Source organism: Rhinolophus hipposideros (genome assembly GCF_964194185.1).
Source record: "Rhinolophus hipposideros genome assembly, chromosome: 8".
Taxonomy (NCBI): Eukaryota; Metazoa; Chordata; class Mammalia; order Chiroptera; family Rhinolophidae; genus Rhinolophus; species Rhinolophus hipposideros.
This window is the reverse complement of record NC_138054.1, coordinates 91,769,708-91,789,784: the sequence shown is the minus strand read 5'-3', so window position 1 is coordinate 91,789,784 and position 20,077 is coordinate 91,769,708. Positions and strand designations below refer to the sequence as shown.

Sequence of the window (20,077 nt, the reverse complement as noted above, 5' to 3'; positions counted from 1 at the left end):
CCTGCAGCCCAGGTGGGCCCACCGACCTCCACCCCTGCCCACCAGCCGGCAAGGCCAGCCCTCACCGTGACATAGGCCCGGAAGAGGTCATTGTCGCGCAGCAGGCCGCGCATGTACTCCATGCAGCCCTCCTCCTCCATGCAGTATCTGATGTAGGGTTTGAAGAGGGAGCCAAACTGGTGCAGGGCGGAACAAGCACACACCGGTTACCTGGTGCTCCCTGGGGGCCGGGCCCTCCACAAGTTCTTCCTGACTGCACTTTTGCCACCACCCCAGTGGTGGCAAGCTTATTATCCCTGTTTTCCACATGAGGAAACAGCCTCAGCGAAAGTGACCACCCTTGGCCAAGTAGCAAGGGTAGATGGCCAGGTGGTGTTCAAACGCCGGCGACCGACTCGGGATTCCTTGCCTCTGACCACTAGGGGTCCTGCAGGGCAGTTGGAGTGATGAGCAGATGGGATCAGCTCCCGAGCCCTGCCTCCCTGTCCCTGCCAGTGTGCGGCCCAGCCCGTACCATCTTGAAACCTTTGAGGAAGTCCGCCGGCTGCAGCAGCGCCCGCGTGCGCCGCGCCTTCTCTAGCACCGGCGCCATCACACTGCTCCAGAGCCCGCGGTGCAGCCGTGCGATCTCCGGGATGTTGCTGAACAGGCGCTCGGCTTCCACCTGGGGGGCGGGAGCTGCGCTCAACCCCGCCCCCATTCGGGCGCGCTCTTCAACCCCGCCCCCTGGAGCCAGGCGCCTTCTTCCAGCCCCGCCCCACCCACCTCCTCCCTAGCTTAAGCCCCTCCTTCATCCTCCCACCCTGTCGGCCAGGTCCAGGCCCCTCCAGTACCGACCCCCACCGCACCTCACACAGCAGCCCCGATTCTTGCAGGTTCAGGAGACAGCACAGGAACAGCTGTGGTGATAGGGGGAGCGCTGTAGCTGGGGGGGGGGGTGTCACAGTCCCGAGGCCTCACCCGGATTCTTAGGCTCTCCTCTACCCCCTAGCCCTCCCTGGAGGCCCTGAGGCACACTGGGACGGAGAGGTTCATCCTTTGAGAAAAGGTCCAGCCCCTATGGCCCACCTGGGAGGGAAGCTTGCAGCCAAGCCTGAAACACTAATGCACTTGGGCCCTGGCTCAACCTGTTTCAGCTCAGAGGGTGCCATTTTTGAACTCCCAAGCCCAGGACAGGTGCTCCCCCCAGGTCAAAGTTCCCCGCCCCCTCCAGTGCCTACCCACTCTATCTCCACTCGAGGGTGTGGGCTGCTGGGCACCTGGCACACAGCAGGTGCGTAGGAATAGTCCTTGATAGAGTGAAAGGATGAGGCCTGTGTTGATTCAGCTTAACCTGCCGAACATGCCAGAAGCCCCCTCCCAAGTGCTTGGGCCCTGGGAGTCAACTCCTCCCGGGGTGTGGCCCTTCTCTCAGTTTCCTTCCCCTCTTTGTTGCCTGGCACCTGTTCCTTCTGCAAAAGCCCCAACTGTGCTGAGGCACCCCAAGGAGGCCATAGGGGGCAGATGGGGTGGCTTCAGGCCAGTGTGGCCCCACACTCACGTTAGTGATCACCCGCAGTTTCTTAATGTAGGAGGCCTCTGTGTGCAGCAGCTCCCACACTGCTTCCTGCTGGTGGCACTGCCTCCGGGTCAGCTTCTGCGGGAAGGGCGGGGGTCAGCTAGGAGCCCAGAGTGTGCAGGGATGGCCAGGAAGGGGAAGGGTGAGCAACTTTGCATGTAACCTTCTTTCCCAGTGGAGATGAGGTCCCCCAAGTTCTGGGCACTGCATTTTCACCTTGCCTCAGTTTCCCCAATGTGGATTAATGATGACAGTAGCCTGGCAGGACTGTCCTGTGGAATTTCCTGCCACTGGGTCCTCAGAAGGGGCCCATCAAGTGGGAAGATAATGTCCTTTTTTCCCCAAGGAGGAGGAAGGGGAGGGCTGCGGGTGGCACCCACCTCATGCCCATCAATAAGCTCCCGCCAGCTGTCCTCCAGCCGCAGGCAGGCGTCCCCCTCTTCCTCCTCCTCCTCCCCATCCTCTTCCCATGAGTCTTGGTCGAAGCGTAGCCTCCGGGGCAGCCTGGGCAGCCCAAAGAGGCCGTAGGCGTGCAGCTTGCCCTCCAGCTGCTCCATCTTGTCCACCTCCTGGAAGGAGACCAGGGGCAGGGTCAGGGGTCAGGGCCAGCCAGCTGTCCTGCCCCAGGGCTTATGGGACCACATACCCGGCCGAAGGCACTGGTGCTGGGGCCGGAGCTGAAGAAGCCGCTGAAGCGACTGGCCGCCCTGTTCTTCCAGCTGTCGCTGCCACCACTGCTGCTGCTGGGCAGAGAGCAACTGGAAGGCGTGGGGGCCTCCTGCCCAGGGATGCTTGCCTCCCCCAGGAACTCTGACATGTTCTTCCGGCGGCGGCCGGGGGCCTGGCCGGGGAGGGGTAGTCAAGGCCAGGCTCACCCTCGCCCCCACAGCCCCACCCCACGGGATAAGAGGGTCTCTGCAGCCCACCCTGGGAGGCCACCTCTCCTGAGAACCACGTGCTCTGGGGGCTAGGAGATCCAGACACAGATATACCCAGACCGCCGCCCAGCCCCAAGCACGAAGCAGGTGGGGAGGAACACAGTCACACACACACACACACACACACACACACACACACTCAGAATCTCTTAGAAGCACAGCTCCAAGTGGATACACAACACACATTCATGCACACAGCCAGGGACACACAAAGTCTCACTCCCCATGCAACGTCTGCTTAGACACACACACACACACACACAACACACACACACACACACACACTTTCTCCCTGGGCACTAGCAGATTCTCGGAGACAAGACTCATCACCTTGGGGTACATTTGAATCCAGAGAGGGCCCCCTTTTCTCGGAGCCAGCTCCATTTTCCAGAAGGGGAGATTAAAGCGCCAAGAGGGAACAATGAGGGGCCCAGCTGACCGCCCCTCTGAGATCCCTTCCTATCCCCAGCCCTGACACAGCCCCTCCTTCTCACCAGGATATCCAGGCTCTCCCGGCGACTCTGGGGGTCCACACGCTCCAGGGCAGGGGGCCCGGTCCCAGCTGGCCGCAGGATTGGCAGACTCAGGGATTTGGAGTCCTTCACTCCCTGCTCCACCTTCCCCTCATCCCCCGGCTTGGCTGGGGTGGTATTAGGGGGCAAGGAGAGGTCCTCAACACCAGGACCAGTGGAAAAGGGCACCCCAGTCCTCTTCTCCCCCAAAGATCCAAACCAAGGCCTCGCTGCTCTCTCCCGAAGCCCCGCCCTGCCAGCACCGCCACCACCTCCCAGACACCAAAGACACCTGTATGGTAATGAGCCTGCTCAGGGCCATGGCCAGTAGGAACCTGAGCCTGGAAAGAAGCACCTATCTCCAGAAGGCCCAGCCTGCCCAGCCAGCTGCTCACCTTTGACCCGCAGGTAGTGGCCACCAAACCTGTAGGCTTCGAAAGTGAGGGACAGGGGCGTGTTGGACTGATCCAGGTAGATATCCACTTTGCCCAGTGCGATGCCCTTCCTTTCAAATATGGGCAACAGAACCTCCCTGCCCCAGGACAGGAGATGTGCCTGTTAGGGAGCAGTCCCACGAAACCCCATCCTATCTACAACCCCAGCTCCATCCCGCCTTCCCAATGGAAAAGGGAGACACCCACGAATCACACACAGGTATGTGCTCACACACACACCTGTCCACAGAGATGCACACACTCCTGCACGTGTCTACACACAAGCCACCACGCCCATGCCCTTTGCATTTACATCTGCACACTAGGCCTGACACTGTCCTAGGCCCTGGGACGAGGCCATGTGTCCAGGGTTGGAACACATAACTAGGTGCATAGGCTCTGACATGTTTCCTTCCACTGGTGTGAGCACCACATGTGTGGGTTTGCCCACAGGTGAAGGACACGCTCACAGGCCACCACACAGACACACAGTCATATCTGCAGAAGGCCGAACCTGCCCCCAACCCACTTCTGTACTCGGGCCCACCAAGCCCTACCCCAGCGACTTCTTCTTCATGGCTGGTACGATCTCGGTCTCAATATCCACATTCAGGTCAAATTTTAGGGTGAAGCACTCCTTGCTTGGGTCCTGAGAGGACATGGGTCTCAGCTTCTGCACCCCTTGGCCCCCCCTTCCACACCCAAGGGTCCAGGATGGGAACCCCAGCAGGATGTGAATGCAGGGACTCCCCAGCCCACCTCTGTCCCAAGGAGGCCCCCAGGGTCTCTCCTGCCTGAGGAAGGAGCTCCTGGAGCACCCTAAACCTGGCCAGGCTGGGCTGCAGAGCAGGGTGGCAAGGGAGGGACACACCAGGCCCCATGTCTGGTCCTCGAGTTCAGAGCAGACAGGCCCAGCCTTGGGGATGGAAAGGAAAGGGCCCAGGAGGGGAAGAGGCTGTCCGATCCCCTCTGCCAGCCTGGGGGCTCCTTACGTCTGTGTGTCTTCTCCTGGCTTTCTTCTTGGAGAGTTTCAGGCCTGTGCTTTTCCGGTCTCTGCAGGGTAGCCAGGGAGGGTAGAGGTTGGAGGTGTGGTGGGTCGTCACCCCAGTGGGATGTGAGTGGGCCCTGGCTGGCTGCCTACCCCACACTCACCCCAGGTGACCAGGTAACTCAGGTGCCTGCCCTCAGGCAGGCCAGGGCCCACAAGGGGCTGTGCGCCCTCTGGTGGCCGATACAGGAGTCACACCCAATGGTACCTAGCCAGGTGGCTTCTGATCCCAGAGGCCCGGGAGGCTGGCCCAGGCTAGTCGGCCTTTTCCAAGAACGAGGCAGCCACAGAAACAGGGAGAGGTCTCCAGTCAGTCCTTCTGAAGCCTCTGGTCCCTGCATCTCTGGTCTGAGCCCCAGCCTTGGGACCCCTCAGGTGTCTGCTCTGCCCACCTACCCCTCACCTACCCTTTGCCATCCACAGAGCTTTCCTCCTCCTCCTCCAAGTCCACTGCAGGGCTGGTACGTGGGGGGCATGACCGGGTGGACACGTTCCGGGCCAGGACGGAACCTGTGGAGTAAAGTGGGAGTGGAGTTGTGCCTGCTCCCTCCCTGGCCTTCCAACATGGTCATCTCTAGAGGGACGAGTGCCTGCTACCCATCCTGGGGTCCCCCTCCCCTTTGGTTAGCTAGGGCCCTTGGTTCTGTGAGGAAAGGGTCTCCGTCATTGCTTATCATCTACTTACCCCCCAGACTCAAAAAGACACAAGAGCTCTGAGCTGAAACTGCTAGTAATGCCCCGCTCCCGACATAAATGCACTTGCGGCCTCAGTTTCCCCTTCTACGAGGAATAAGGAAGCCAGCCTCTGGAACTGTTGCACGAAGGGACCAAAGTCCATGGCTCTTTGTCTCAAGCCTCCCCTCCCCCACCCATGACCATACCCAAAGTTCCAGGGGGCCCTGGCAGAGAGGGAGAGCCCTTTTGTGCTTCTGACCAGCTAAGACAGGAGACAAAGGGTTGGCATTTCTCGCCAGGCCCGGTTGTCTGTAAGCCACCCTAGCACAGCCAGTTGGCGGTGGGCCTGGGCCAGGTTCCTATTCAGCAGGAGGGGTTTCTTGTTTCCTGCTACAAGTTCCTCTGACCTGTCCACCCCTACCCCACTCCCACCCCCACTGCCTCTACTCCTGCCCAGAAGTCCCCTGCCCTGAGGACACGAATAAAAGGGCTTTCTCCATGCTGGCCGTGGTCCAGGGGCAGGGCCGCTGTGGGAGGTGCAGACCCAGCACCTGGTAGACAGGCCTGCTCTGGAGTTGGGGCACAGTCCCCAGCCTTTTCTCTTGTTAAAAAACTTGTGGAACAAAAGGGACTGAAACGTACTTGGGTTTCATCATTTACAGTCGACTCTTGTCCTTCTGATGGCCCTGTCACGGTTCCAGCAGTTACCAAGACACTGTGCCCCCAGACAAGGAGTCTGGAGCTACCTGGGAACTCCAGGGACCAGGCGGGGCACCCCCACCCATGCTCACCTTGGGGGGGCAGGTCAAAGCGGACGTGCCCATCATAATGCATGGTGCTGTGGAACTTGCTGTCACACGCCTCGCAGAGGTTGAGGGGTCCGCGGCGGTGCAGCTGCTGGCACTCGGCGTGGTGGCATACCTGTGTGGTGAAGGATGGGAAGGTGCCCATGCAGCTGCTTGGTGACATGGTCTCAGATCTACCATTTCGCCCAGTCCTATGCTCTCCCCTACCACCACGGATGACTTTCCCATCTTCTCCATACCCCAGCCTCCCACAGCTCACCCCTAACACTAACCTGCCGATTCTGCTTCCTACTTTTCTAGGGAAATGCGAGACATCAGAAGATGACGGTCGCTGAGCTCCCACCACATCACCCACCTGCCCAGGTGGAGGGGCGTGGCCCTGCTCCGACCTGAGGCCAGCCTTCCCACATCCACGCCCCTCCAGCAAGTGGGGGACACCGCTCAGCCTTTGCGCTTCTCCACTGCATCACTCCCACCGTCATGCCAACATATCGTCGCTCCATCACCAGCTACCTCTCCTTCCTTTTATGGCCGAACTCCAGAAAACAGGTCCCCACACTCACCACTTCCCAGTTCTCTCCTGTCACTACTATCTTTCCTGACTTTTTCTTTAAAAATATTTCAAACCTACAGATTTATGACTAGTGCAATGATATTCACACACTCTTACAGCTTCCCCAATCATTCACATTTTGCTACACTGGCTTTCTCATCTATTTTTTCATTACCCATCTCCCCGGTGCAAAAATGATGGTATTGTCTAGGAGCCATGAGTGTCCGCCTACAAAACCGAGTACAGATGTCACACCCGGGAAACTGATATACAGCCCACCTAGGGTCACATCTGCATTTTCCCGACTGTCTAAATAATGTCCTTTATAGATTTTCCCCCCCATCCATACAGGATCCAACCAGTTTGCACACATGCATTTGGTTGTATCTATTTATTCCTTTAAGAATAAATTACCCGATACTTTATCTTTTTTTCCTTCTATGGTCTTTCATGACATGGAGATTTCTGAAGCGTCCAAGCCAGCGGTCTGGCAGAAATCCCCTCCAAGTGGATCTATCTGGAGGACCTTGGGCAGTTTCAGGCTGAGTATTGGGGCAGGGACACGTGACAACTGATTGTCCTCAGTACGCCCACCATGCCAGATCATTCGGGGGACCTTGCTGTCCTTTGTAAAGTCCCTTTTCCTCTTTGTAATGAATAAGTCATCTGTGGGGTGATGCTGAGATATCCTATTCCCAGCATTGTCACATTCGGGGGCTGTAGCATTTGTTCAAGACTTTGGCCTAAATCAATTATTACTACGATGCTTGACCTGGAGGTTTCTGATTCTCCCAGTCTCTCTTACACCCTCTCCCATTAAGTTTTTGCCCCCTCTCCATCACACCAAACTCACTCTTCTAGGTCCCCAATGACCCCCATATTTTAAAGTCCATTCATCCTCTCTCACAGGACCCAGTATTTGAGGCTGATGGTCTCTTTGAAACCATTTCTTCCTCGGTCCCCATGACCCATGCTCTGCGGGTTCTCCTTCACCTCCCACCCCAGCTGTGGGGCCCTTCTCACTTTTCTCTATCTCCACCCTCTGGGGACTCAGCCAGTCTCATGACATGAAACACCTTCCCCGTGCTGAGGACTCCCGATCTCCAGTGGGAACCTCACGCAGGATGCTGGACTGCCCTTCTCCATTCTCCCAATTCTAACAAGCATCTCAAACCTAACACGTCTGCACACAAGCTCCTGATTTCTCTATGCGGCTCCGTCCACTGCAATTAATCCAATGCCTTCTAGTCATGTGGTGTTATGGATTGAATTGTATCCCTCAAAGACAGCTGAAGTCCTACCCCCAGCACCTGAGAATGTGACCTTATTTGGAAATCGGGTCAGAGCAGATGTCATTAGTTAAGATGAGGTCACACTGGAGTCTGTGATCATCGAGTGTAGAGTGTGGAGCTGTCATATGACTAGTGTCCGAATAAGACAAGAGACAGAGACATGGAGACATAGGGAGAAAACCATATGACAGAGGCAGCCATGATTGGAGTGATACATCTGGAAGCCAAGGAACGCCAAGGGCCACCAACAGCTGGGAGAGGCAGGAAGGCTCCTCCCACAGAGCCTTCAGAGGGAGCAGGGCCCTGCAGACACTTGGAGCTCCGACTTCTGGCCTCCAGAACTGGGAGACAATAAACTTCTGCTGCTCTAAAACCACCCAGTTGGTGTTAAACAATTACATTCGGCCAAAAGCCTTGGGGTCAGCTTTGATCTTTCTGTTACACCCCCACCCAGTCAGTCTGAAAATTCTGTTGGCTCCACCTTTAATATCTCTAGCTCAGCCTGGCCACACTCTCCAGCCCAGCACTGCCCCTTGGCCCCAGCGGGATTTCCTAACTGTCTCCTGCTTCTATCCTTCCCTTCCCTCCAGTCTGTTGTTTTTGACACCAGAGTGGACTCTCTTCAGAGAGGAGGCACGTGTACCTACCGTGTGTCCCGCCAATCAGGACTGGCCGGACCATCAGCTCCAATGTGTCCTTTGGAGCAAAACTTAATGTAAGACCTGGTCTTATTTTATAGATTGTATTAATTATATTATATTAATTATATTATATTAATTATATTACATATTCTATTTACATATTCTATTATGTTATATTACATTATATTATATTAAGACCGGTCTTATAGTAAAATAATACCGGGTCTTATATTAATTTTTGCTCCAAAAGACGCATTAGAGCGGATGGTCCGGCTAGGTCTTATTTGCGGGGAAACAGTACTCACAACCCTATAGTGGCTTTCCATGTCACTCTGAGTATGGTGACCTCAGGGGCCTCCTGTCCTGCATTCCATCCTGGCTCACTCTGCTCCCGGCACTGGCCTCCGGGCTGTTCTCTGGCATACACTTCAGGCGTACCCCCACTGCTGAGCCTTGGCTCTGCTAGTCCATTGGCCTGAAATGCTTTTCCCCAGATACTGAAATGACCAGCTCCCTCCCTTCTCGCAGGTCTTTACTCCAAAGTCACCTTCTCTCCTTCCAAGGTTTCAGCTCCTCCATGCTCCCCTCCCCTGTGCCCCCTTTCTTTCCTTGGCACTTTCCACAATCTAACATCTGTGAATTTCACCTGTTGCCCCCCACACACACACTTAGGCAGGCCTGCAAGGACAGCGACTCACTGCCCTATATCCAGTCCTATCCACTCAATAAATACTTGATTATTAGTTAGGGCAGTGAAGGGTTGCTGAAGAGTTTTTGGCTGGGGAGAACCCAACCAGAGATTTTCAAGATGACAGGCACGGTGAGGAAGGCCTGCACAGCAGAGAACATGACTGAAGGGAGGAGGAGGCTGAAAGGGTCTGATCCCCACTTATAATGTGGTCACCAATGTGCCTGGGGCCGCCCTAAGGGCTCCTCACCCCAGGAAGGTCCCTATTTTACAGAAGAAAAAAGTGAAGCTCAGAGAGGTTAAGTAACTTGTCTAAGGTCACACAGCCAGTGGAGTCAGGATCAAACCCAGCATGTGTAGCTCCAGATCCCAGATTTTCACCACATTCACATCATCTCTTGGGTGGCTGAGAAGGGGTAGTGGAATGGGGGAGGAGGGCCTCGGATTAGCTGGGGGTTATGGAGACAAGAGGAAATCAGTCATAGTTTGATGTTTTGGCTCTTGTGTCTCTCCACTCTTCCATCAGGTGGGATCAGACTGAAGAGGCCACTTGCTCTAGGGGGGCTGGGCCCCTGGCAGGCAGCTGTGGACATTATGGCCCAGATTCCCGATGGCAGGCTGAGTGCCAGGCGCCCCCCTCCTTCCACACCCTTTTCAAGTTGTCTTCATCGGTGTTCTCAGGCCTGAGGCAGGGGTGGGGGCCTCCCTTCAACCAGAGCAGCTGTTTCTGTCTACTTAAAGAAAGTGTACAAATTGCTCTCCTCAGCCTTGACTCTGCCCGCCTCCACCTCAAGTGCCCCAGGGCACTGCTGACAGAGGGGCTGGCTTTGCAGATTCTTGGACAACCCCCGTCCCCCCAGGTGCAAGCATCTTCTCTTGACAATGAATATGGGGAAGGCACCTGCCCTACTTCAGCCCTTCTTCCCAGGAGCCCCACAGTCTGCCAGCTCTGTAGCCCTCTTGCCCTCTGAGTCCAGCCTGGCAGTGACCTTGACACAGGTACCCCCTCTGACCCATCCCAGGCCTCTCAAGATTTCTCTGACAGTTTCATTTGCTGGTGCCAGGCTTGGCACTGGACGGTAGGGCTGCAGGCAAGGCCCTGGCCTCGTGGGTGGAGGGTGACATGGCAGAACACGCTAGATTGTAGGGGTCCTGTGGAGGGTCTCTGGGAGCCTTCCAGCCCAAGTACCTGATTCTGGGCCACCATCTTGTTTTTACACCAATCCAATATAGAGATGGCAGCTCCACTGGGAGGCTGTGGCTCGGTGGGCAGAGCCCCGTGCACTGTGTCTGCTTCTCCACCCCTTCTCCAACCTCTATTGCCAAACCACAGGGTCTCCCACAGCCCCCTCCAGGCGGGGGTCTCCCTAGCACTAAAGTGGGGTAGCCCCTTTCAACTTCTTTCAGACCCAGGAGCCCACTGCCCTCCTTTTTGCCGTCCACCATGCCAACCCCCTGAGGATAGCGGGGGAGGGGCAGCAGAGTCCAGAGACCAAAGTTCCCAGGACTCAACCCAAAGAAAGGAGAGCCCACTAGATGGTACAGCCAGGTCACACTGCAACTTGAAAGGCAGCCAATGGAGTAGAACTTTACAAATACAGAAGGGGCCCTTTGGGGAGCAGGGTCAAGGCCACTTCCCATGGGGATGGGTCACTAGAAGTGGCTTCCTCCCCACACCCAAGAACTAGGGCTCCAGGCAGGTGTAGGAGGCGTGTGGCAGGGCCTGGGCAGAGGAAGGAAAGGGGGAGGGGTAGCCAAGGGCAGGGCCTGGGACCCACAGGTGTGTCCCGAGGGCCTAAGGCAGCCCCAGACACAAAAGACCGCCTGGCCCCCTTGACGGCGGGGTGGGGTAAACATCTCAGGGCCCCAGGCCCCGCGGTGTTCCACCCGAGCAGGGGGCTCGGCCCCCGCGTGCCCCATCCCCACCGGGTTGCCCCCGCCCCGTACCTGGCCTTTCGCGTCGCGGGTGCAACCCCTCGCCCAGCAGGGCGCGGACTCCCGGGAGGGCATCCCGAGGCCGGGCCTGGAGGCCGCGCGGCGCCCGGAGACGCCGGGGCCCGTCCCCATGGCGGCCGGAGGAAGCGGCGGTCTGCGCCGCCCGCCGGACAAAGCGCGGAGCCCCGCTTCCTGCCATTGTGCTGCCGCGCCCGCCAGGCCCAGCGCCGGGACCCTGGGGGGGGGGCGGGGGAGCCGAGAACACCCGCCCCGCCCGCCGGTCCCGGCCCCGCCTCTGCCAGTCCCGGGCCTCCGAGCTGATCCCCAGGCCCCACCCTGGCGCCAAGGTTTCCCGCTCAGAGTGTACCCCCGGACCTGCTCCTCCTGGGGGAGCTCCCGGAATGCTGGTGGCAGAAGAGGGGGGATCAGGACAGGGACACATCCACGTCGGGTCCTTGGACCCTGCTCTCTCTCCAGCCTGAGGACACCCCTCTCTGTTGTGACCTTCAATTTTCCCCGCCCAGCCACACATCCGGCGCTCAGAGGTCCTCCTGAGGGTCATTGAGCGCCACCCCACCGCCCGAGACCCCCTCTCGGAGCCTGAGCCCGGGACCCTCCCCCCATACCCACACACACTGCCCAGGCCAGTACTGGAGGCCCAGGAGCCAGGGGACCACAGGTGGACGCAGCAGGGGGAAGGCGGATGCGCCAGGCGAAAGGGCAGAGAGGGTAGTCCTTTGGGAACCCCCAGGAGTGGCACCAGTCAGGAAATCCCCGCTTTCACCAGGTCCCTGCTGCTCCAGCTGGGTGCATCGCGTGCCCCACCGCCAGGGAGCGCTCATCGAAGCCCGAGAGGACGCCCACCAGGATGGGGTGTGGTGCTGGGGTCCCGCTGTAGGGTGTCAAAGCTCTTTTACACTCACTCATTCCTGGGAGGTGATGGTGGGCATTATTATCCCTGTTCATTGTATGGAGGATAAAGTGACATAAAACGTCCACAGGCAGGGCTGGAACCCAGACTTCTTCTGACTCAAGAGGTTCTGGAATGGCCTCCCTGGGACACTCTTCAGTACCCATTGAGTGAGGGGAACATGGTGTCATCAGCCCACCCACCCCTTAAACAGCTCCTCTGCAATCTGCTTCCACTGGGAAAGAGGGTGGTGGCAGTGGGGTCTCTGAAGATGGTTCTGAGGAGGGCAGCAGTTTCTTAGGGCCCAGGAGGTTCCAAAGGGCCACCCCTACCCCCAGAGCCTGAGTCATTTACTGTCCACACCACAGCAGCTCTTTTAAAAACTAAAACCCAATCATGTCACCCCCACCACCCTTAAAATTCTCCAGTGGCTTCGAATAAAATCCCAGCGTGGTCTGGCTCCTACCTCGCCTCCAGGCAGGTCCCCCAGGGTGGTCCATCATGCTGGCTTCCTTGCTCCCTACAACTCACCCAGCTCAGTGCCTGCAAGTCTGTGTTCTCTCCGGAACACCGTGTGCCCCTGATCTTCCAACGGCTGGCACTGGGCCCCAACCTAAATGCTACCTCCCCAGGGAGGCCTTCATCCTCCTCTCAAAATAAATAGTCCCTCACCTTCCACTCTCAAATCTCTTAAATTGAATTCTTTCCTCCTAAGCATTTATTTCCACCTGAAGTTATTTTACTTCTTTGTTCACTTATTGTCACTGTTCCTGCTAGAATAACCTCTCCAGAGGCCAGGGGCCTTGGCTGTTGGCCCACACTGCGTTCTCAACACTTAGAACAGTCTTGGCACACAGTAGGTGCTCAGGGTAGACTATTAATAGATGATGACTAGATTTAAAAAGGCAGAGGGAGGGTCTTCAAAGCAGAGAAGGCCACTGGGGCGGGGGAGGTCTCAGCCAGGATGTTCCTTCCTGCTGCCAATGGTCAACAAAGCCTCCCCCACTGCCTGACCACAGGTTCTCTCCTTCCTTCTGGCATCCATGACCTTGGACCTGCTGAGCAGGTCAGTTTCTATCTCAAATTTTGGTGGTCTGACTCGGTCCCCTTGCCTCTGCTGCCATCCCACAGTCTGACAGCTGAGCCTTCCCAAGTGCCAGCCTGTTTACTCTTCTCCAAGATCTGAAGGAGGTGATATTGTTACTATTCCCATTTAACAGACAAAGAAACCGAGGCTCCGAAAGGTTAAGTGAGTTGCCCCAAAGCCACCAGCTGGTAAGCGGGGAAACAGACCACTACCCATGTCTTAGGCACAGGGAGGCATGCGTTACATGAAGGCTGGCTAAGTGGCGATTTGAGCAGCAGGGCCTTGAGGTCCACCCCCTTGGGAACAGGGCAGATTCCAAAGGAGCTTACAGGGATCCCACTGGCCTGGGGTAACCAGGTCGCATCAAATGGAGACCACCGGGGCTGGGCCAGGGCAGAGCACTGGGGGTCACATGAGTAACCAGGCCCTGGCCATCTCTGAGTCATGCTGCTGCTTGGGTCCGCTAAGCCAGGGCCCTGCTGCCCCAGGGCCAAGAGAGCAGAGTTAAGGAGCCTGCAGGGTTAGGGAGGGAAGGAGGCCCCCACCTCTGCAGCAGGAGAGGGAGGAGCCCTCAGCAGCTTCCTGGTTCTTACCTCCTTTCTACGGGACAGAACTGAAATAGACCATGTGCTATAGCAGGCCCAAGAGGTCCCAGTCCCTGACTCCCTGGAGAAGGTGCCCCTCCCCAGCCCAGCCCCAGCTCATGAGTCAGGACCAGCTTGTTGAAACTGATACCCAGAAACCAGAGGCTGGGGCTGATGAATAATGGAGTCTCCAAGGCAGGAGTCCCCCTCTCGTTCCCACCACCACCACCTCTCCAGCCCCAGAAAAGCAGAGGCCTGGGGGCACCCCCACCCCCAAAATGGTTAGAGCCCCCTCCTGGTTTGTGGTGGGAGAAGGAGCTCCCGGTCTAGGAGAGACAGCAGGTCTGGGGCAAGGTCTGGGACCAGCTCCATGCTCTGCCCACAGCAAACAGGCCTGGAGTCAGGAGTTAGGGCTCCCTAGCCAGAGAGACACCCCTGGCCAAGGGCTTCCCACCTGGGCTAAATTCCCCTGGGAGCCTACAGGCCCCAAGGCCCCATCTGGCACCTTGGAAATCCAGGGGTGGAGGCTGCATGCGTGGGCAGGTTGGCCAGGGCCGGGCCAGTTCTGCCAGGCTGCTCTCCTTCCCACCGGCCCACCCAGCTCCTCCCTTCCCCTAGGCCTGAGCCTCACCCCTTGTCCTTTGGGTTCTGGGGCCCACCTGGATGCAGAGGCTGTCCTACAGCCCTGTCCTGGGCAGATAGCAGGGATATAGAGAAGCTGTCCACAGGCCAGCCCCACTGCACAGGCCCCAGACACCAGCAAGGCCCTTCCTCCCCAGGGAGCAGTCTGGCTGGGACCCAGTGCTGGGGAGAGAGGGAGAGGCTGTGGTCCATGACCTTCTCCTGCCCTGTCCCTATACAAATGTGTCTGATCCTGGAGCCCAGGACCCCAGCATTGCAGACAGCATCTTTTCCTGGCGCATCTTTCTCCAGCACCAGATAGAACCCTCCTAGGGAGGGAATGGGGGAGAGGACGTGTGCCCAGCCTGCAAAACACCTGCTTCTAGGGCCCACCTACCTCTGCCCTTAGCCACCTGTGCAAAGGGGGCACTGGCCAGTTCTGTATTATTTTCTATCTAGGGGTGGCTGCTGGGTCCTAATGTGTGCCTGGACCCTGGCCAAGGGGCGGAGGAACAGTAAAATTTGTCTAGAGCCCCCACTCCCCAAACCTGGGGAATGTTACTGGAGAACATGGAGAACCCTGGGCCCCCGTCTCCATTTCCTCGCCTTTGATCAAGGCCAGGGCCTCCTCTCCCGGGTTCCTCGGTGCTCCGCCTCTCCCCTCCCATCTCTCCCCTCCCGTCTCCCCCCTCCACTGCCTGAGGCACAGACTATCGCGCCCCCTGCCGGCCTCAAGACGACTTTCGGCCTGGGACGGACTCTCGGACGCTCAGATGGGGCAGGGTCCCCGAAGCCTCCTAACCACCCCGCGCCAAGTTCCTTCCAGGCAACAAACCTCACAGCAGGGCTCCTCACAGCCGTGTCTCGGAGCCGACTGTCCCCTAGAGTCACTGGGCCGGGGACGGGCGCTTGGGCCATTCCACACTCAAGTAAATGGAGGTAAAGCCACTGGCACCCGTCCATACCCACTCGCGGGCCTGGGATTGCGTGGGACTTTCTACTCCGGGTCCGTCCATTAATTTAGGGGGAGTCTTAGCGCCCAGACCCACCCCCGTCCGGACTCCAGCCCTGTCCGAACCCCAGGTTCCCCGGGAGACTCACCTAGGGACAGGGGTCTCCTCCCTTGTGGCTGGGGCTGGGGCCAAGACTGCCAAAGCCCCGAGGGGCGCGCTGGGCGCGGGGGCCCGAAGCCGCCGGGCCGGGCGGGCTCCGTGGATCTGCGCCCGCTGGGGCGCCGGGCGTAGGGGAATTACGGTAGGCCCGCGCGGGCGCTACCACCTGGGCGGCTGGGACGTACCATCCGTGCGCCAGGCTGGGCTGGGGGAGCGCCGGGTTTCCGGGAAGGGCCGGGGGCAGATCCAGCTGCCCCGCGTGTGGCAGGAAGCCCGGCCGGCGCTGCGGGGAGGAGGGGTGTAATGTAGGGTCCGGGCGGCGGGGAAAGGGGGGAGGTGGTCATCACTGTCCCCGAGGGGGCTGGCCCTTTACAGATCTCCGGAAAGTTCAAAGTCCCTAGTCTTTAACCTGGGCTTGAAGACAGGAGCTCGCCAGCCCTCGGCGAGGCCCCGCGGCGGGAAGCTTCCGTGGCCGGCGAGGGGGGCACCGGGGGTGCGGGCGGAGGGTCCCCAAGCCAGGCTCGCTTCCGCTCCATTGTAAGCGGCTGGATTCTGAACCGCGCCTCCACGGTGCCTGAGGAATGGGTCCGCCTGTCTCTGGGTCCCCCTTGTTTTCCCTGGCTCATGCATGGCATGGCTGAAAAGGGGGGCCTTTCCACTCTTTGGTGGCTCCCAGCTTCCCTCTCCCAGCAGCTGGAGATTAGAGCTAGGAACTGAGGGGTGCAGGGAGAATGTGAGGACACAGGGGTCCCAGGGAGGAGGCAGGCAACATGACCCCAAGCACACAGCCCTTTTCCCTTGAGGTGAGTGTGGTGACCTCTGCTACATCTTGGGCCACAGACCTCGGGGACCTCGGTTCAGGCCCACCTGCACTTTCCCAATTCTAGACCACCAGCCTCAGGTCCCACACCAGGCCCAGGCCTCCAGGCCACGGGAACCCCTCCTAGCAGGTACTGCCCTCCTTGGGTCTGGGTTCACACCAGGGCAGCCCATCCTGGCCAGGTCACATGTGCTGCGAACTCTGTCTCTGCCTCTTGGGCCAGGCACCCCAGGCCTTCACACATACACCCCCGCCGCTCCCCCACAACTACTTAGTCAAAATCCGAGTTGCACTTGCATAGCTTCTCTGGTCCTGCCCCTTTCTCCAGCTGCAGACTGGACTGCCACCTGTCTACAGCGGACCAGCATCTAAAAAGACCAGTAACCTCCTGAGGTCCCCAGAATCTGGCCCTTCTCGAGGGAACCCTGGCCTCCCACCTCTTCTCAGAGCATAGCCCAGGAGAATAGGTGACTCCCTTTCCCATTATTCACTACATCCTGCCCATTCTTCCTCCACAGGGATCTCAGATCCACCCCTTCCTCTGCCTGGTGTCCTCTGGTCTTCATTTGAGTACGCCTCCCCTAGACACACACACACACACACACACACACGCATCCCTGCCACCTCACAGCCATTGTTAAAAGGGAACTGAAAGGGAACTCTGAAGTCAGCAAAGCCAACCTCCACTCTCTCTGCTTGAATACTCCTAGGCAAGGGGTGCTCACTACCTACAGATCAGGGAGCAGCTTCAGCTGGTACAAATTCTTGCCCATACTGAACCCAAACTCACTTCCCTGCCAGTGCCATTGGGAGCCATGCAGAAAAAGTTCCTTTCCTCTTGACAGCTCCTTAGATCTGGGAGGCCTTCAGGACAGACAGACCTGGTTTGACCTGCCTTGGCAAGTCATTTCACCTCCCTGCTTCTCAGTGTCCTGTCTCTCAAATGGAGACGGGGTGGTCTCTACTGCAAAGCGGGGGTGTGAGGACTAGCTGAGGCCCCTGGGGTGAAGCACTAAAGCCGGACCTGGCGCACAGCAGGTGCTCAGTAAATGGTTGCTAGAACCATTACCTTTGTGGATGATGCCCTGAGAGGCCCATCTCCAGGATAAATACCCCGAGACTTCTGTCCCCTCAAATGTGGTAGCACAGTGGTGGCCCTTAGGGTCCATGTCCCCTTGTGACCTAGGGGGCCTGGAACAGACTGACCAGAGCGCCCAGCTCAACGGGGCCCAGACACAATCTGGCTGGTGGTTCCCTAGCAGGAGGGCAGGGACTCCCTCGACATCATCTCGGACCCTCCTGAGGGAGGGAACGAACACTTCCCCACAGACTCCAAGAGCTCCATGTGCCCTGGAAACAGGACAGATGTACCATAAACATGTGTCTGCTGGGCGGGGTTGGCTGGGGTCTGGGATGGAACCCTGGGTGGTCTCAGATCTCACAGAGGGGAAGAGGGTGCGCCCAAAGCCTGGGGCTTTCTCTCCTCTTCACGGTGGATGAACATGTGGTCACAGCTAGCATTCTCTTGAACACCTCTAGGTGTTTGTGCCAGTCTGTGCCAAGCATTCGCATACAAGCCCTCTTTTAATCTCATCCAGATGAGGAAACTGAGGCTCAGAGAGGTGTAGTGACTTGCCCAGGGTCATGCAGCTGGAAAGGGTTGGGCTTTGCCCCTGGAGCTCCCAGGTGGGCTCCCCTACACTTCTTCATCTTGGGGTCTCTGAGGCAGACAGCCGAGAGTCCTCACTTGACTGGGTGCTCCCCATCTAGCTCTGCCTCCCTCTCCCCATCCTCCAGGCCCTCCCTGCTCACTCAGCTTTCTTTCTTCTCAATACCTCGTTCCTCAGGATGCCAGTGATCTCCTCCAGGAAGCCTGTCCTGGTTACCACCCCCACCCCTAGTCTGAATTCCAGGGGCAGGAGGTAGGGGTGGGGTGGCTGATTCATCTCAGAAGCACCCAGTGCCCAGGAGAGGTTCAAAAAAAACCTCAAGGGTGGGCCCAGAAGTGGAAGGGTCCAGCCCTGTTGATAAATGGCCCTACCCCAGGGAAGCCTGGGGGCCAGTTTGGCAAAGCCAAGTCCTCACTTCCCTCCTCCTCCCAGCCGGGCAAGATTGTCAGCTCCAGGAAGGCAAGACCTTTGTTTCCTGGACATCACCAGGGTCTAGAACTGGGCCTGCCATGGCAGATGCTTAAAGCTGATTCGGTGAATGAATGACTAACGGCATGTCCTTCAGAAAGCTAACACGTCCTGCTAGCCGTTCCTAGAACGGCTGGAGAGGAGATGAAGAACAAGGCTCTTGATCTCACTCTAGGCAAGCTTTGCCAGTTACGCTGTGTGTTGTGGGCAAGGCCTTTCCCCTCTCTGAGCTTCAGTTTCCTTACATGTCATGTAGGAATGATAATGCTTTTCTCCTGAGGTTCTCAAGAGGGTTCAGTGAGGGCTTAGCCCCTCACCAGGCACATAAGTGTGTTCGATCGGTGGTGGCTGTCATCATCAACAATAAGGATATTCTTTGTTCCGCTTTCTCGCCAAACCCGGGTGTCATTCACCTTCTCTCACCCTCTCCTCCAGCCAGCTCATCCCCTTGGCAAGACCTGCCTCCCACGCCTTCTTTCCTGCCTCTACACTCCTGCCTATGGCAGTTCCCCCTTCCTGGACCACCCTCACCTTCTGCTCTGCCTACCCAAGTTTTCACTTCCACCAGAGGCGACCTTCTCCAGGATGTCCTCCCTGACCAGCCGTCCTACCTCTGAGCACTCAGGTATCCCCGTAACTGAAGGGACTCTGTGCCATTCCCAAGTGGGCGCTGCCAGTGACGGTGCCTGGGCTCTCCCCTCGCAGGCTGAGCAACAGTCTGGCTGCTGATACCACTGTCAGCCAGACAGGCCAGGGCTAGAGGTGGGACCTGGGGGCTGCAGAGGACCTACGCTTGCTCTGAAACCAGTTCTCACCCCACAGGCCTCACCTCTGCACAGGCCAGGCCCTCCCACTCCTGCCCCTGCCGGCAGCAGCTTGGGGGCCTGCCTCAGGAGCAGCTAGCTGCCCACAGGAGCCACTGGGACAGTGTGGCCTGGCCCCCCTTTGCCACCCCTCAGGATCAGGCAGAGGCCCCGAAGATTTGCAGGCCCCTGGCAGGTTGTATAGTGGGGGTAATGAGGTCAGTTGTTGCCAGGAGCCCCTATCTGGGGGAGAGGCAACCAGCCAAACCAGAGCCCCAATGCCAGGCACCATCCGTGCCAGCAGATTGTGTCTGAATCACAGCCACCCCCTTGCCCGGTGACCACGGCAACTGGAAGCCTCCCCCTTCTCTCCCCACCCCCAGAACAGTCCTCCATGTTCCCTCTAACTGTTCCTTCTAACTGTGGTCTTCCTGTGCAGAATATATGCCTGTGTCTGGGCGGAGGAGGATGGTAGGGGGAGCTGAGGATGGGTGGGATGCATTTTTAATCCGCAGCTGGCAGGGCTGAGCTACACAGTGTGAGGAACACAGGCTGTGGTAGTATACAGATCTGGGCTCTGGGTTCAAATTCCACCTTCACCATATCCTAGTGATATGTCCCTGGGTGAGCCACGACCTCTCTGAACCTCAGTTTCCCCATCTATAAATGGGAATATTGATAGATCTCAGAAGGCCAGAAGGAGGAGACACTGAGTCCTCAGAGCCTGAGCCTGACACAGAAGGTTGTGGCAGTTCTTACCATTGTCCTCAAATGTGTGCTGGGAGGAGCTGAACAAGGGTTCAAACCCTGCCTCGCTCTCTCGTGAGCTGTGTGGGGCCTCAGCCAAGTCACAGGAACTCTCTCAACCTTGGTATCTTCACCAGGAAAACAGGGCAATGATGCCTTCCCAGCAGAGCCCCCC

At 58.1% G+C, this 20,077-nt stretch overlaps 1 protein-coding gene across 10 annotated transcripts in view; it reads right to left on the bottom strand.

Annotated features, from left to right (window-relative positions):
* The window catches only part of PLEKHG5 (pleckstrin homology and RhoGEF domain containing G5), a gene marked incomplete at its 3' end in the record, with an annotated part of 44,506 nt that overhangs the window by 4,035 nt on the left and 20,394 nt on the right, over window positions 1-20,077 (bottom strand). For 4 of the 10 annotated variants that reach the window (XM_081056580.1, XM_081056584.1, XM_081056581.1 and 1 more), the window contains 12 exons: window positions 5,957-6,086; window positions 4,898-5,000; window positions 4,435-4,495; window positions 4,000-4,091; window positions 3,404-3,540; window positions 2,991-3,136; window positions 2,205-2,399; window positions 1,939-2,127; window positions 1,541-1,636; window positions 849-899; window positions 515-664; window positions 66-176 (listed from right to left, as the gene is read on the bottom strand). In XM_081056580.1, the coding sequence (XP_080912706.1) occupies window positions 66-176; window positions 515-664; window positions 849-899; window positions 1,541-1,636; window positions 1,939-2,127; window positions 2,205-2,399; window positions 2,991-3,136; window positions 3,404-3,540; window positions 4,000-4,091; window positions 4,435-4,495; window positions 4,898-5,000; window positions 5,957-6,086 (1,461 nt within the window). Of the gene's footprint in view, window positions 1-65; window positions 177-514; window positions 665-848; window positions 900-1,540; window positions 1,637-1,938; window positions 2,128-2,204; window positions 2,400-2,990; window positions 3,137-3,403; window positions 3,541-3,999; window positions 4,092-4,434; window positions 4,496-4,897; window positions 5,001-5,956; window positions 6,087-11,092; window positions 11,267-15,383; window positions 15,553-20,077 lie in introns of those variants that run through there. The other 6 variants (XM_081056582.1, XM_081056583.1, XM_081056588.1 and 3 more) reach the window with 5 other exon arrangements.